At 40.6% G+C, this 15,112-nt stretch overlaps 1 protein-coding gene across 1 annotated transcript in view; it reads left to right on the top strand.

Moving 5' to 3' along the window:
- Positions 1–15,112, top strand: part of LOC122547714 (urea transporter 2-like) — a 72,872-nt gene that overhangs the window by 32,935 nt on the left and 24,825 nt on the right. The window contains exons 5-6 of the mRNA XM_043686332.2: positions 7,556–7,748; positions 8,001–8,148. Coding sequence (XP_043542267.2) covers positions 7,556–7,748; positions 8,001–8,148 — 341 coding nt within the window. The remainder of the gene's footprint in view (positions 1–7,555; positions 7,749–8,000; positions 8,149–15,112) is intronic.

Raw genomic sequence — 15,112 nt, 5'->3', positions numbered from 1 at the left:
TTGGAGGGAGGCTAATTTTGACGGTATTAGGCAAGAACTTTCAAAAGCTGATTGGGGGCAGATGTTTGCAGGTACAGGGACGGCTGGAAAATGGGAAGCCTTCAGGAATGAGATAATGAGAATCCAGAGAAAGTATATTCCTGTTAGGGTGAAAGGAAAGGTTAGTAGGTATAGGAAATGCTGGATGACGAAAGAAATTGAGGGTTTGGTTAAGAAAAAGAAGGAAGCATATGTCAGGTATCGACAGGATAGATTGAGTGAATCCTTAGAAGAGTATAAAGGCAGTAGGAGTATACTTAAGAGGGAAATAAGGAGGGCAAAATGGGGACATGAGATAGCTTTGGTAAATAGAATTAAGAAGAATCCAAAGGGTTTTTACAAATGCATTAAGGACAAAAGGGTAACTAGGGAGCGAATAGGGCCCATCAAAGATCAGCAAGGCAGCCTTTGTGTGGAGCCACAGAAAATGGGGGAGATACTAAACGAGTATTTTGCATCAGTATTTACTGTGGAAAAGGGTATGGAAGATATAGAATATAGGGAAATAGATGGTGACACCTTACAAAATGTCCATATTACAGAGGAGGAAGTGCTGGATGTCTTAAAACGCAGAAAGATGGATAAATCCCTAGGACCTGATCAGGTGTATCCTAGAACTCTGTGGGAAGCAAGAGAAGTGATTGCTGGGCCTCTTGCTGAGATATTTGTATCGTCGATAGTCACAGGTGAGGTGCTGGAAGACTGGAGGTTGGCAAACGTGGTGCCACTGTTTAAGAAGAATGGTAAGGACAAGCCAGGGAACAAGAGACCAGTGAGCCTGATATCAGTGGTTGGCAAGTTGTTGCAGGGAATCCTGAGGGGCAGGATGTACATGTATTTGGAAAGGCAAGGACTGATTAGGGATAGTCAACATGGCTTTGTGCGTGGGAAATCATGTCTCACAAACTTAATTGAGTTTTTTGAAAAAGTAACAAAGAGGATTGATGAGGGCAGAGCACTAGATGTGATCTATATGGACTTCAGGAAGGCGTTCAACAAGTTTCCCCATGGGATTAGATCTCATGGAATACAGGGAGAACTAGCCATTTGGATACAGAACTGGCTCAAAGGTAGAAGACAGAGGGTGGTGGTGGAGGGTTGTTTTTCAGACTGGAGGCATGTAACCAGTGGAATTCCACAAGGATCGGTGCTGGGTCCTCTACGTTTTGTCATTTACATAAATGATTTGGATGTGAGCATAAGAGGTACAGTTAGTAAGTTTGCAGATGACACCAAAATTGGAAGTGTAATGGACAGCGAAGAAGGTTACCTGAGATTACAACAGGATCTTGATCAGATGGGCCAATGGGCTGAGAAGTGGCAGATGGAATTTAATTCAGATAAATGCGAGGTGCTGCATTTTGGGAAAGCAAATCTTAGCAGGACTTATACACTTAATGGTAAGGTCTGAAGGAGCGTTGCTGAACAAAGAGATCTTGGAGTGCGGCTTCATAGCTTCTTGAAAGTGGAGTCGCAGGTAGATAGGATAGTGAAGAAAGCGTTTGGTATGCTTTCTTTTATTGGTCAGAGTGTTGAGTACAGGAGTTGGGAGGCCATGTTGTGACTGTACAGGACATTGGTTAGGCCACTGTTGGACTATTGTGTGCAATTCTGGTCTCCTTCGTATTGGAAAGATGTTGTGAAACTTTGAAGGGTTCAAAAAAGATTTACAAGGATGTTGCCAGGGTTGAAGGATTTGAGCTATAGGGAGAGGCTTAACAGGCTGGGGCTGTTTTCCCTGGAGCATCGGAAATTAAGGGTTCACCTTATAAAGGTTTACAAAATCATGAGGGGCGTGGATAGGATAAATAGCCAAAGTATTTTCCCTGGGTCGGAGAGTCCAGAGGGCATAGGTTTAGGATGAGAGGGAAAGATATTAAAGAGACCTAAGGGGCAATATTTTCACACAGAGGATCGTACGTGTATGGAATGAGCAGCCAGAGAAAGCGGTGGAGGCTGGTACAATTGCAACATTTAAAAGGCATTGGATGGGTATAGGAATAGGCAGGGTTTGGAGGCATATGGGCCGGGTGCTGGCAGGTGGGACTAGATTGAGTTGTGATATCTGGTCGGCATGGACGGGTTGGACTGAAGGGTCTGTTTCCATGCTGTACATCTCTATGACTCTATGATCGCAGTTGTTGTAAAATGTAGCAGCTGAAGTAGGCTGTTCAGTCCATCGAGTTTACTCCGCTATTCATGAGATCACGGCTGATCTGACAATCCTCAACACCATTTTCCTGCCTTTTCCCCAGAATCCTCAATTCCCTTACTGATTAAAAATCTGGCTATCTCAGCCTTGAATATACTTAATGTCACAACAGCTCTCTGTGGTAAAGAATTTCGCAGACTCACAACCATCGTAGAGAAGAAATCCCTCATCACCTCTGTCTTAAATGTGAGACCCCTTATTCTGAAACCATATCCTCTGGTTCTAGACCATTGCACAATGGGAAACAACCTTTTCGCATCTATTCTGTCAAGCCCCCTAAGAATCTTGAATGTATCATTGAGTTTGCCTCTCATTCTTCTCTATAGCAATAAGTACTGGTCCAATTTACTCAACCTGTCCTCATTGGACAGTCCTTATACATCTGCTTTCAGCCTCATGAATATTCTTAGATACAAGGACCAAAACTGTTCACAGTAATCTAGCTATGGTCACATTCATGGCCTTATATAGTTTTCGTAAAACCATCCTATTTTTATACTGCATTGTCTTTAAAATGAATGCCGACATTCCATATTTCTTCAATATTACCCACTGAACTTGGATGCTAGCTTTTTGTGATTCATGGCTGAGGATTTCCAAATCCTTCTGTTCTGTAGCTTTCTGCAGATTTTCTCCAATTAAAACATGTTGACATATGTACCAACAGTGCTGTAAGGAGGAAGTTTTAGGCATCCAGCTAATAATTACATACAAATGACTCAAGGCCATTTCAGAGGACAGTTAATCATAAAAGTCACATTATTGTGGGTTTCGAGTCATATCTAGGCTGGGTAGGACAGGACCAGATTTAATTTTCTGACAGTCTGTTAGCATCATGGCCACCATGATTAGCTTTTATTCCAAACTTATTTAATTAAATGTGAAATATCCTGCTGCTGTGGTGTGATTTGAAATAAACAGTAAAAGCAAAATACTGCGGATGATGGAAATCGGAAACAAACAGGAAATTCTGGAGATATTCAGCAGGTCATGGCAGATTTTGTTAATACGGAGTTATTGGAAGAAATGAAACATTTTTCTTATCTGCTGCTTCATTAGCCACACTTTAGCCTCCAGCCAAACTGAGACATTTACAGAAGGTCCTGTTACATAGGAACATGGGAGATTGGAGCAGGATTAGCCTATTTGGCCCTTGAAATTACTTTACCGTTCAGCGAGTCATGACTGATCCCCCGCCCTCCTGCCATTTTCCTACACAATTCCCATACCACTTTAATATCCAGAAATCTACTGATTTCTATTTTGAATATGCTCAATCACCAAGCCTCTACAGCCATCTGGGGTAAAGAATTCCAAGAACTCCCCATTCTCTAAGTTATCCAAACTGACCTTTCCATTCTCTCTTAGAACAATTTAGGGTTCCTCTTGTCCTCATTTTCCACCCCACCCAGCCTCCATATTCAAAGGTTCGTTCTCTGCCGGTTTGGCCACTTCCATCAGGATGTCATCACCATAAATATCTTTGCCTACCTTCCCTGTCAACATTTTGCAGGGACCCTCCACTACACTCTGATCCACTCCTCTGTCACTCCCAACATCTCTTCACCTCTGGGTGGCATTTTGCCATACTATCACATAAGAACTTACAAAATTGGAGCAGACATAGGCAATCTGGTCCCTTGACCCTGCACCGCCATTCAATAAGATCATGGCTGATCTTTTTGTGGACTCAGCTCCACTTATCTGCCTGCTCAGCATAACCCTTAATTCCTTTACTGTTCAAAAATCGACCTATCTTTGCCTTAAGAACATTCAACAAGGTAGCCTCAACTACTTCAATGGGTAGGGAATTCCATAGATTCACAATCTCTTGGGAGAAGAAGTTCCTCTTGAACTCAGCCCTAAATCTGCGCCCCCTTATTTTGAAGCTATGCCTCCTAGTTCTAGTTAGAAGGTGTAATGCTTTTGCTTTTCCTTCCACTCTCCTCAATGCCCAAGGCTCCAAACTAACCAGGTGATCAACAATTTACTCGTACTTAAATCAAACTGGTCTACTGTGTTGGCTGCTCACAAATGGGGTCTTCTCAACATTTGTGAAACAAAATGCATACTGCCTGACAGATTCTGCCCTGTCCTCAGTATGCTCTGTCCTCAAGAAAGACCTGACCTTCTGTCACTTACCATTTTAATACACCATCTTGCTGCCGTGCTAACCATTTTTTGTTTGAGGTCTGCTGCAGTATTCCAATGCAAGCTGAAGGAACAGCACCTTATTTTACATTTCGGCATTTTAAAACCTTCAGGACTCAACACTGAGTTCAACAAATTCAGACCATGGGTTCTGTTCTACAATTTAAGATCATAAGACACAGGAGCAGAAGTGGACCATTTAGCCCATCAAGTCTGCTCCACCATTAGGAGCATAACGACATATGAACATAGAAGCAGGACTAGACCATTGAGTCTGTTCCACCAATCAGTGATATCATGGCTGATTTGTGGCCTAACTCCATATACCTGCTTTTGGCCCATTTCCCTTAATACTTTCACTTAACAAAAGTTCATCTCTGATAGATTTAAAATTAACAACTGAATCCAGCAGCCACTGTGATTTGTGGAAGAGTGCTCCAAACCTCTACCACCCTTTGTTTATAGAAGTGCTTCCTAACATCTCTCCTGAACGATCTGGCCCTAATTCTCACACTATGCCTCTAATTCTAGAATCCTCAACCAGTGGAAATAGTTTATCTTTATCTACCCTATCTTTTGCTGTTAATATTTTGAAGACTTTGATCATATATTTCAAAACTCTAGAGAAAACAGGCCAAATTTTTATAATCTTTCCTCGTAACTTAACCCCTGAAGTCTGTCATCCTTGTAAACCTAAATTGTACTCCCTCCAAGGTCAAGAATCCTTCCGAAGGTGTGGTGCCCAATTATGCTCTCAGTACTCCTTGTGGAATCGATCATTTCAGAGAACATCTCTGGCACACCCGCACCCACCAACCCCACCGTCCCGTGGCTGAACACTTCAAATCCCCCTCCCACTCCGTCAAGGACATGCAGATCCTGGGTGTCCTCTAATGCCAAACTGTTACCGCGTGGAGGAAGAACACCTCATATTCCGCCTTGGGATTCTGCAAACACACGGGATGAATGTGGATTTCAACAGTTTCCTCATTTCCCCTCCCCCCACATTATCCCAGTCCCAAGCCACTCAGCACCGCCCTCCTGACCTGTCCATCACCTTTCCCATCTATCCACTCCACCCTCTCCAACCTATCACCTTCTCCCTCATCTTCATCCACCTATCGCTTTCTCAGCTACCTTCCCCAACTCCAATCCCCCTCCCATTTATCTCTCAGCCCCCCCGGCCCACCAGCCTAATTCCTGATGAAGGGCTTATGCCCAAAATGTTGATTCTCCTACTCCTCGGATGCTGCCTGATCTGGTGTGCTTTTCCTAATCTGGGTTTTGTAAAACTACAGCATAACTTCCACATCCTAGTCTCTGGATATAAAACCCAGCATTCCATTAGCTTTCTTATTTATTTTCTGCACCTATTTGTGACATTTTAAAGATATATGAACCTGAAGGGGCTGTGTCATTCTGTTGAATAGCACTGCATCCTATCACTGATCACAAGAGTGACTTAAAGGCAAAAATCACCTTTTACTATTCAGATGTTGCTGAAGTTTTGAAGAAAACTTTTGAAACACATCAGGAATTTCTATGGGACACTTTGTCAAATCTTCTCCAACATCTTTTTCAACATAATTGTATAAAACAAAGAACTGCAGCTGCTGGAAATCTGGAACAAAAACATAAATTGCTGGAGAAACTGAACAGGTCTGGCAGCATGTGAAGAGAAAAGAGAATTAATTTTGAGTCCAGTGATCCTTCAGAACTTTATCAGCATTTGTTTTGGCATTTCTCTGAGGACTTTGTCTGAAAGGAATACAGGGGTAAATGCTGTGCTATTCTATCAGATAGGGCACTTCACAGGAATCACAAGAAGGAAGATGATTATCTGCATCTTGCTACAAAACCCCCTTAGTCTGCAGGAGAATGGGAGGTGGACATGAGGCCAGACAGATGAGCATCAGCTGCAGTGTGATATGGGAACAGGAGACCAACTTGGATCCCTTCTCCCCTATACCTTCAGCATATTACTCCTTCTCTGGGCTTTCTCCAGCAGGATCTCTAATGTTGAATCTAAAAACCTATGTGCCCTCTCATTTACACTCTGAGTCATTCATCCCATATATTGATTTGCATCAGTCATCACACTACTCACCTTCACTGAAGTGAATGCTTGGGGTCCACGTACACTGCTCCATGAAAACTGTTTTTAATTAGAGCCCGAGTGTTAAATCAGCAGGAGTCTGCCTTATCAGCTCTCGGCAAGTTCAAATGATATTAATCAGTGAATAAGTCCAAAATTCCATGCTGCAAGCACATTTTCAAACAAGCTTACCTTGTAATAGCATCCATTTCATGCATTTTTTTCAATCTTTCTTCAAAATAATGACCATCATATTTCTAGCTCTGTTCATAGAAAATCAGATTACAAATTTATTGTTGTTATGTGGAGTTGTCTGAGAGGAGTTTCTTTGGTTTTCATATTAAGCTACCTTTGTATTTCATTTACCTCTTAAAATGATGAGGTCCTATGTTTTGTTCACCACTGACAAAAAACAACACAATTTTCAAAATGTTATTTGAAGTATTAATAACTCAATACAATTCCGATAATATCTAGAGGACTTCCTATGGTGGTTTCTTACATTGTTGCTTTCGGAGATGACCAAGCAATCATCGACCGCATCCTCTTTCTCATCTACATACCAACCTTCATTCTCACCATATTTTAGTTGCAGTTTCAATTATTCCAATGATCTCAGTCACTTTCTTATATCCCATCCTGCAAAATGTCTTCCAGCAAACTTTTAGTCACCTGTCTAATATCTTTATATGTGACTTTTTTTGTTTGATAATGCTTTTGTGACACAATCGAAGAGTGGGGTGCTGAAAAAGCACAGCTGGTCAGGCAGTACCCGAGGAGCAGGAGAATTGACTTTTCAAACATTAGCTTTTCGAGCACCACACTCTTCGACTCTGATCTCCAGCATCTGCAGTCCTCATTTTCTCCTAGTTTTTGTGACACACCCTGGGATGTAAAGGTTCTGTTTAAATGCAAGTTGTTGTTACTGTTCTTTAAAGAAGGAATTACTTGCAATGCAAAATTTACCATTTCCTGAACTTTAGAAACATAACTAAGTATTCGATAAATTAATTAGGTAGTCAATTCATATTTGCAGTAAAATAATTTCTCTGTTGCAGCCCTGTGCTTTCAAGTGCTTTGGCCTCCATAATGGAAAAATGGGATCTGCCTATTTTCACGCTGCCTTTTAATATTATTCTGTCGATGTTTATGGCTGCCACAGGACATAACAACCAACATTTTCCCCAGGTTCTCATTCAGCCTGTGACTGGACCATTCAATGTCACATGGCCAGATCTCAGTGTTACCATGGTGAGCAAATCTTCTGGAGAATCTTAACTTGTTTATTGTGGAAAAATTATTTTAATTAACGACAAATGTACATATGTTATTTATATAATATACATTTACATGTCAGCAGTATTAAGTATTTGCAACAAAATGTTACATGTGAAACTGAATGATTTTAAGATCCTAAACAACATTTTTGATTACATGCCAAAGCTTCCATGGCATCATGTTTACATCAATCAAATAATGACTTATTGTTTATTTTTTAATCAGCTTCTTAGAGCTGTCCCAGTGGGTGTTGCCCAGGTGTTTGGTTGTGACAATCCCTGGACTGGTGGCATGTTCCTTATTGCATTAATAATCTCATCTCCAATTATATGCCTACAAGCTACAATTGGATCCTGTCTCGGTATACTGGCAGGTAAGATTGCACCAGAAGATTCCAGAAACAGTGATGTTAAGTCCATGGTGAAAATAGGCCAGTGTAGGGAATCTGCTTGCTGGCTGCTTAGACCCATTATTTAGCCAACTAAGGTCATTATCTGTGTTTAAGGGACTTTCCCCACCTTGCATGAGGTAGCCTTTCATCATGAAGGTTGAAAGCAAACTTTGTCACGTTTACCAGCAGTATTCCAGGAGGTCCATCTTTCAAAGGCACTTAGCACCCAATCAAAGAAGCTGGTATTAGGAAACCCCTGCCTTTAAATCTGAAAGACCTTCCGGTCCACACTATCTATACGTTGTCCTCAAACCCCAATCCTGCCCCACTCACATCACTCCAAGGATCCCATTGTGATATCTGGTAAAGGCCTCTTTGTATTACTGGCAAATCATTATGTAGTAAACTACACCCTTTTAAAAGCTTTGATGGAGTAAATAAGGAACAATTGTTTCCAGTGGTAGAACGATCTAACAGAAGATACAAATTTAAGCTTAATATTAAAGAAAAATTCTGTGGATGCTGGAAATCTGAAATAAGAAAAATAAAAGCTTGAGAAACACAACGTCTTGAGCATTATCTGTGTGAAGGAGAAGAATCAACACTTAAACAGAGATCAAGTAAAAGAGAATTTTAAGGTTTTTTTATGGCAGTGAGGCCTTCCCATTAAGGCACAATCACAAGTTTTAAGATATTCACGCTTATAAATTACTTTTCATTAATGCAATCCATAACAAAGTACCACAATTAAAAAGTGAAATGAATGGCTCAATATCTATTTTTGGTTGAGAGTTGAGTATTGACTTAACACTAGGAGGTTGCCATTTTTTGAGATAGTAATATGCCATTTATTGTATCCACTTTAACCTGAATTTAATATTTCATGTAAATGACGTGCCTGTTTCATCCTAAAGTGCCTTCCTACATTCTTTGCTGATGTCCTAACATGAAAGTTGAATCACCAAATCTATTGGCACAGTAACAACTGAGCCAAAGCTGATACAAAAATCATGATAATCAAACAGCTCAAACTAATGAGGTAAATAATGTTATGCCTGGACCTTATGATATGGCAGTCAAATTATGCACATCATTATTGTGAGTGTGCTAACTTCATCAGCAACACAGGATTAATTTGTGAGACAGTGTGACTTTTACTAAAGCAAGATTTAGCAGAGATGTGAATCCCATACGACACTTCATATGTGATTAAATTAGTTGCAGTTTGATTTTTGTGGATGTGTTTATTTCAATTAAGTATATCTTATTAAAATTGCAATTCAGATTTCAACTTGTAGCTACAACATAACTATAAATTGTGAAGAAGGGCCATCCAATCACACCCAGAATATAACCAGCAATTCCTTCTCTTCTTCATCCCACAGCAAAACCATTGGTCACCCCCTCGAATCTATCATTAGCTGCCTCCTATTTCTCAGTTACATGAGGTGTTTCACTTGAATGATTCCTAGAATAAGGAGTAAAATGTTCTGAGGAAAGGTTAGACCTATATTCATTGGAATTTTGAAGAATGAGAGTTGATCTACTTGAATGATATTATATTGAGGACACTTGAAAAGGTGTATACTTGAAAAGAAGGTATCCTCTTGTGGGATGAACTAGATCAGGGGACAAAGTTTAAAAAACAGGCATAACTCATTTAAGACAAAAATAAGGATTCTTTTGTAGATGGTGGGTGTTTGCAACTCTTTTGCTTAGTGAACAACGGAGGCAGTGTCACTGAATATTTCTAAAGCAGATATGAATAGATTCTTGACTAAGTAAAGAATCAAATATTATCTGGAATTGGTTAAAATGTGCCACAGTCAACGATGGCCTTCCTGTTTGCCTCATCTTTTGGTGAAATCCTCATCCATGCCTTTGTTACCTCTAGACATGATTAGTCCAACACATTCCTGGCCAACTTGCTCTATAATTGAAAAATTGACGTCATCCCAAACTCTGCTGTGTATATCTTAATTCACAGCAAGTTCCATTCACCTATCTCCTCTGAGTTATCTAACCTGCAGAGGGTCCCAGTAAACCTATGCTTTGATTTTAAAATCTCATTATTGTTTAAATTCTTCCATGTGCTTACCAGCTTCTTAGTTCTGTAATTTTCACCTGCTTAAAAGCACTATGCATTCTGCATTCTTCCAATTCTGGTTGCTTGAACACCCCTATTTTTAATTGCTCCACCACTGATTGTCATGCCTTTAGCTGTCCAGATCCTAAACTTTGGAATTCTCTCCCTAAATCCCTCTGCCATTCTACCAATATTTCCTCCTTTAAATTACTTCTTAAATGTGTTTCTTTGACCAACCCGCTTTCTTTTAACCCTCACCACCGCTTCCTACTTTTCTCCCCCAGCCCAGGAATACGCTCCCTCCTCAGTCAGCAATAGCAAATGCACTTGTGGTAATTTTCCAAAATTCACTGGACTCTGGAGCAGTTCCAGCAGGTTGGAAAACGGCAACTGTGACACCACTGTTTAAAAAAGGAGGTAGACAAAAGATAAGGAATTATAGACTGGTTAGCTTAACTTCTGTAGTGGGAAAAGGCTTGAATTTATTATCAGGAAGAAATAGGAAGACATCTAGATAGAAATTGTTCTGTTGGGCAGACGCAGCATGGGTTCATAAAAGACAGGTCATGCTTAACTAATCTACTGGAATTCTATGAAAACATTATGAGCACAGTGGACAATGGGGACCCAGTAGATGTGGTGCATCTAGATTTCCAAAAGGCATTTGACAAGGTGCCACACAAAAGACTGCTGCATAAGATAAAGATGCATGGTGTTATGGGTAATGTATTAGCATGGATAGAGGATTGATTAACTAGCAGGAAGTAAAGAGTGGGGATGAATGAGTGTTTTTCTAGTTGACAATCAGTGACTAGTGGTGTGCTTCAGGGATCACCGTTCGGACTGCAATTATTCACAATTTACATAGATTATTTGGAGTTGGGGACCACGTGTGATGTCTGTGGATGACACGAAGCTGAGTGGTAGGACAAAGTATGCATAGTACTATGAAACTTTGCAGAGGGACATAGATAGTTTAAATGAGTGGGCAAAGGTCTGGCAGATGGAGTACAATGCTAATAAATGTAAAGTCATCCATTTTGGTAAGAATAATAGTAAAAAGGTCTATTATTTGAATGGTTAAAAAGTTGTGGGATGCTGCTGTGCAGAGGGACCTGGGTGTCCTTGTGCATGAATCACAGAAGGTTGGTCTACAGGTGCAACAGATAAGTACAAGGAAAATGCAACTTTGTCCTTCATTGCTAAAGGGATTGAGTTTAAAAACAGGGAGGTTATGTTACAGCTGTATAGGGTACTGGTGAGGCCACACCTGGAGTACTGCATTCAGTTTTGGTCTCCTTACTTGAGAAAGAATATACTGGCACTAGAGGAAGTGCAGAGGAGGTTCACTAAGTTGATTCCGGAGTTGAGCGGGTTGGCCTTTGAGGAGAGACTGAGTAGACTGGGATTACATTCATTGGAATTTAAAAGAAAGAGGGGGGATCTTATAGAAATGTATTAGATTATGAAGGGAATAGATAAGATTTAAGTAGAGAGGTTGGTTCCACTGGCAGGTAAAACGAGGACAAGAGGGCATAGCCTCAAATTTAGGGGGAGCAGATTGATAACTGAATTAAGAAGGAACTTCTTCACCCAGAGGGTTGTGAATCTGTGGAATTCCATGTACAGTAAAGTAGTTGAGTCTCCCTCATTGAATGTTTTTAAAGCTACGATAGATAATTTTTCGAACAGTAAAGAAATTAAGGGTTATGCTGAGAGGGTGGTTAAGTAGAGCTGAGGCCACGAAAAGATCAGCCATGATCTTATTAAATGGTGGAGCAGGCTCGAGGGGCCAGATGGCCTACTCCTGGTTCTTATATTCTTACATAAATTTCCATGAGCTTAGCCTTTGTCTTTCATTTGGCAGATATTAAACTGGCTAGTTTACTTTTCATTTGATACTTTTGTCAGCTAAAAATGTATTGTTGTATGAGAAGTCTTGGAGGAGGTTGGATGCTTTACGAAAGAGAAATTGGTGGAGCCAATTGTCTTTTCAATGTATGTGCTTACTCACATTCTAATAACTATATACACTTCGTGCCACGAGAATGATCAGACTCTTGCTTCACTTGTAAAGGCTATATCTTTAAATTTTACTTCATATTTTATCTTGACTGAATTGGGAAAGTGACTGCTTCAGAGCAAAGAATTGCAGAAGGAATTGCTGTACGTTTGAAAACTGAGTTACTGAAACTCATTTTAAGTTGTTTTTACACTGCTGCTTTGCAAACAGGGGGAAGAGTTGTCAGAGGAGATGGCATAGCTTGAGTGTGTGGATGGGGGTCCCCAATTTACTAATGTCTGACTTATGAGTGAATGCTTATACTTACACACAAGATGCCATATTAGTAATATTTTTAAATATCTGATGTGCCAACATTTGCTTGTACTTATAAATGGCTATTTTATATTGAACTGTATTTTATTGTGTTCTGACTTACATTATAAATTGACTTACAAATAAACTTGAGGATGGAACCATTCATAACTGGTGACTGCCTGTGAACACAGTGAGATTTAGCTGCAATAACTTGTTGATTCGTTTGTGGAATTGTGGCTAGTTGTGGACGCCAAAGGCCACCAGACTGACAACAATAATTGGATTAGTTGTTGGTGGGTGAACAGCTTGGGGCTGTAAACAATACTAGAAGAAGCCTTCAGACTGCTGAAAGGCAGATGATGTTCATTTCAATAAAATGCCGAATGCCTGAAGAAATCCAGTATTTATTCGCTACCAGTAACTGCAAACTGTTACTTTTAATGAGTTAGTCAGATACTTTATAATTTGTGAACCAGTTAGTCACTACCTCCTGTGAAAAGGCAAAGGAAAAGATCAGAGAACTGAACCACATGGGAAACAAGAACACCCCATCATTGAACTGTTTCCCAGGGTTTTTATTCCTTACAATTATTTTGTGAGTGTGTGTGTGTGTTAGAAGGCTTTTAGAGTTTAACTAGTTTGTATATATTCATAGTTAATAACTGTTAATCTCCCTTAAACTGAAAAAATACAACTCCTCATCTTTCTAACTGAAGCTAAATGCACATTACTGTTTACTTTGTTTGCTCATAAAACCTCCCCCAATGTAAACAAATTGCCATTAGCCCCAAGACTTATATCTCACATACTGTTTCTTTTACATTAAAAGAACAAAGAGAACAAAGAAAATTTACAGCCTAGGTACAGGCCCTTTGGGCCTCCAAGCCTGAGCCAATCCAAATCTCCTGTCTAAACCTGTTGCCCAATTCCTCAGCATCTGTATCCCTCTGCTTCCCACCTATCATGCATCTGTCCAGATGCCTCTTAAATGAATCTACCATGCCCGCCTCTACTATGTCTGTTGGCAATGCGTTCCAGGCACCTACCACCCTCTGTGTAAAGTACTTGCCACATGTATCCCCCTTAAACATTTCTCCTCTCACCTTGAAAGCGTGACCTCTCGTTATTGAATCCTTCACCCTGGGAAAAAGTTTATCTCTATCTATCCTGTCGATAACTTTCATGATTTTATAGACCTCAGCCAGGTTCCCTCCTTAATCTACTTTGTTCTAATGAAAACAATCCTAACCAACTCACCCTCTCTTCAAAGCTACCACCTTCCATATCGGGCAACATCCTCGTAAACCTTCTCTGCACCCTCTCCAAAACGTCCACATCCTTTTGGTATTGTGGCAACCAGAACTGTACATGATACTCTAAATGCAGCAGAACCAAGTCTTGTACAATTTTAACATGACCTGCCAGCTCTTATACACAATACCCTGTCCAATGAAAGCAAGCATACCATATGCCTTCTTGACCACTCTGTGCAGCAACCTTCAGAGTACAATGGATATGAACTCCCAGATCTCTCTGCTCATCAGCCTTTTCCAAGGCTCTTCCAATTACTGTATAATACGCTCTAGAATTAGATTTGCCTAACTGCATCACCTCACATTTGCCTGGATTGAACTCCATCTGCCACTTCTCCACCCAACTCTCCAGTCTATCTATATTCTCCTGTATTCTTTGACAGACCCCTATGCTTTCGGCTACTCCACCAATCTTCGTGTCATCTGCAAACTTGTTGATCATACCAACAGTGCCCTCTTCCAGATCATTTATGTATATTACAAACAACAGTGGCCCTAGAACTGATCCCTATGGAACACCACTGGTCACCTTTCTCCATTTCGAGAAACTCCCTTCAACTACTATTCTCTGTCTCCTGTTGCTCAATCAGTTCTTTATCCACCTAGCTAGAACACCCTGCACACCATGTGACTTCACTTTCTCCATTAGTTTACCGCGGGGAACCTTATCAAACGCCTTACTAAAATCCATGTATATGACATCTACAGCCCTTCCTTCATCTATCAACTTGGTCACTTCCTCAAAGAACTCTATTAAGTTGGTAAGGCACAATTTCCCCCACAGAAAACCATGTTGCCTATCACTGATAAGCCCATTCTTTTCCAAATATAAATATATCCCTCAGTACCTTCTCCAGCAACTTTCCCACCACTGATGTCAGGCTCACTGGTCTGTAGTTACCTGGAATATCCCTACTACCCTTCTTATACAGGGGGACAACATGACCAACCCTCCAGTCCTCTGGCACCTCACCTGTATTTAAGGATGTTACAAAGTTATCTGTCAGGGTCCCAGCTATTTCCTCTCTCGCCTCCCTCAGCAAACTGGGATAGATCCCATCCGGTCGTGGGGATTTGTCCACCTTAATAACCTCTAGCTTACCCAACACATCTTCCCTACTTATGTCAACATGATCCAGAGCAATCAAACTTCTATCTCTAATCTCAACATTCATCACGTCCCTCTCCTCAGTGAACACTGCTACAAAGAAAAGGCTTTGGGATTCT

This window comes from Chiloscyllium plagiosum, unplaced genomic scaffold, assembly GCF_037043375.1.
Source record: "Chiloscyllium plagiosum isolate Xiang-an unplaced genomic scaffold, Cpla_swu_hap1 HiC_scaffold_1, whole genome shotgun sequence".
NCBI classification, from domain to species: Eukaryota; Metazoa; Chordata; class Chondrichthyes; order Orectolobiformes; family Hemiscylliidae; genus Chiloscyllium; species Chiloscyllium plagiosum.
The sequence above is the reverse complement of the archived record's forward strand: the minus strand, read 5'-3'. Positions and strand labels throughout refer to the sequence as shown.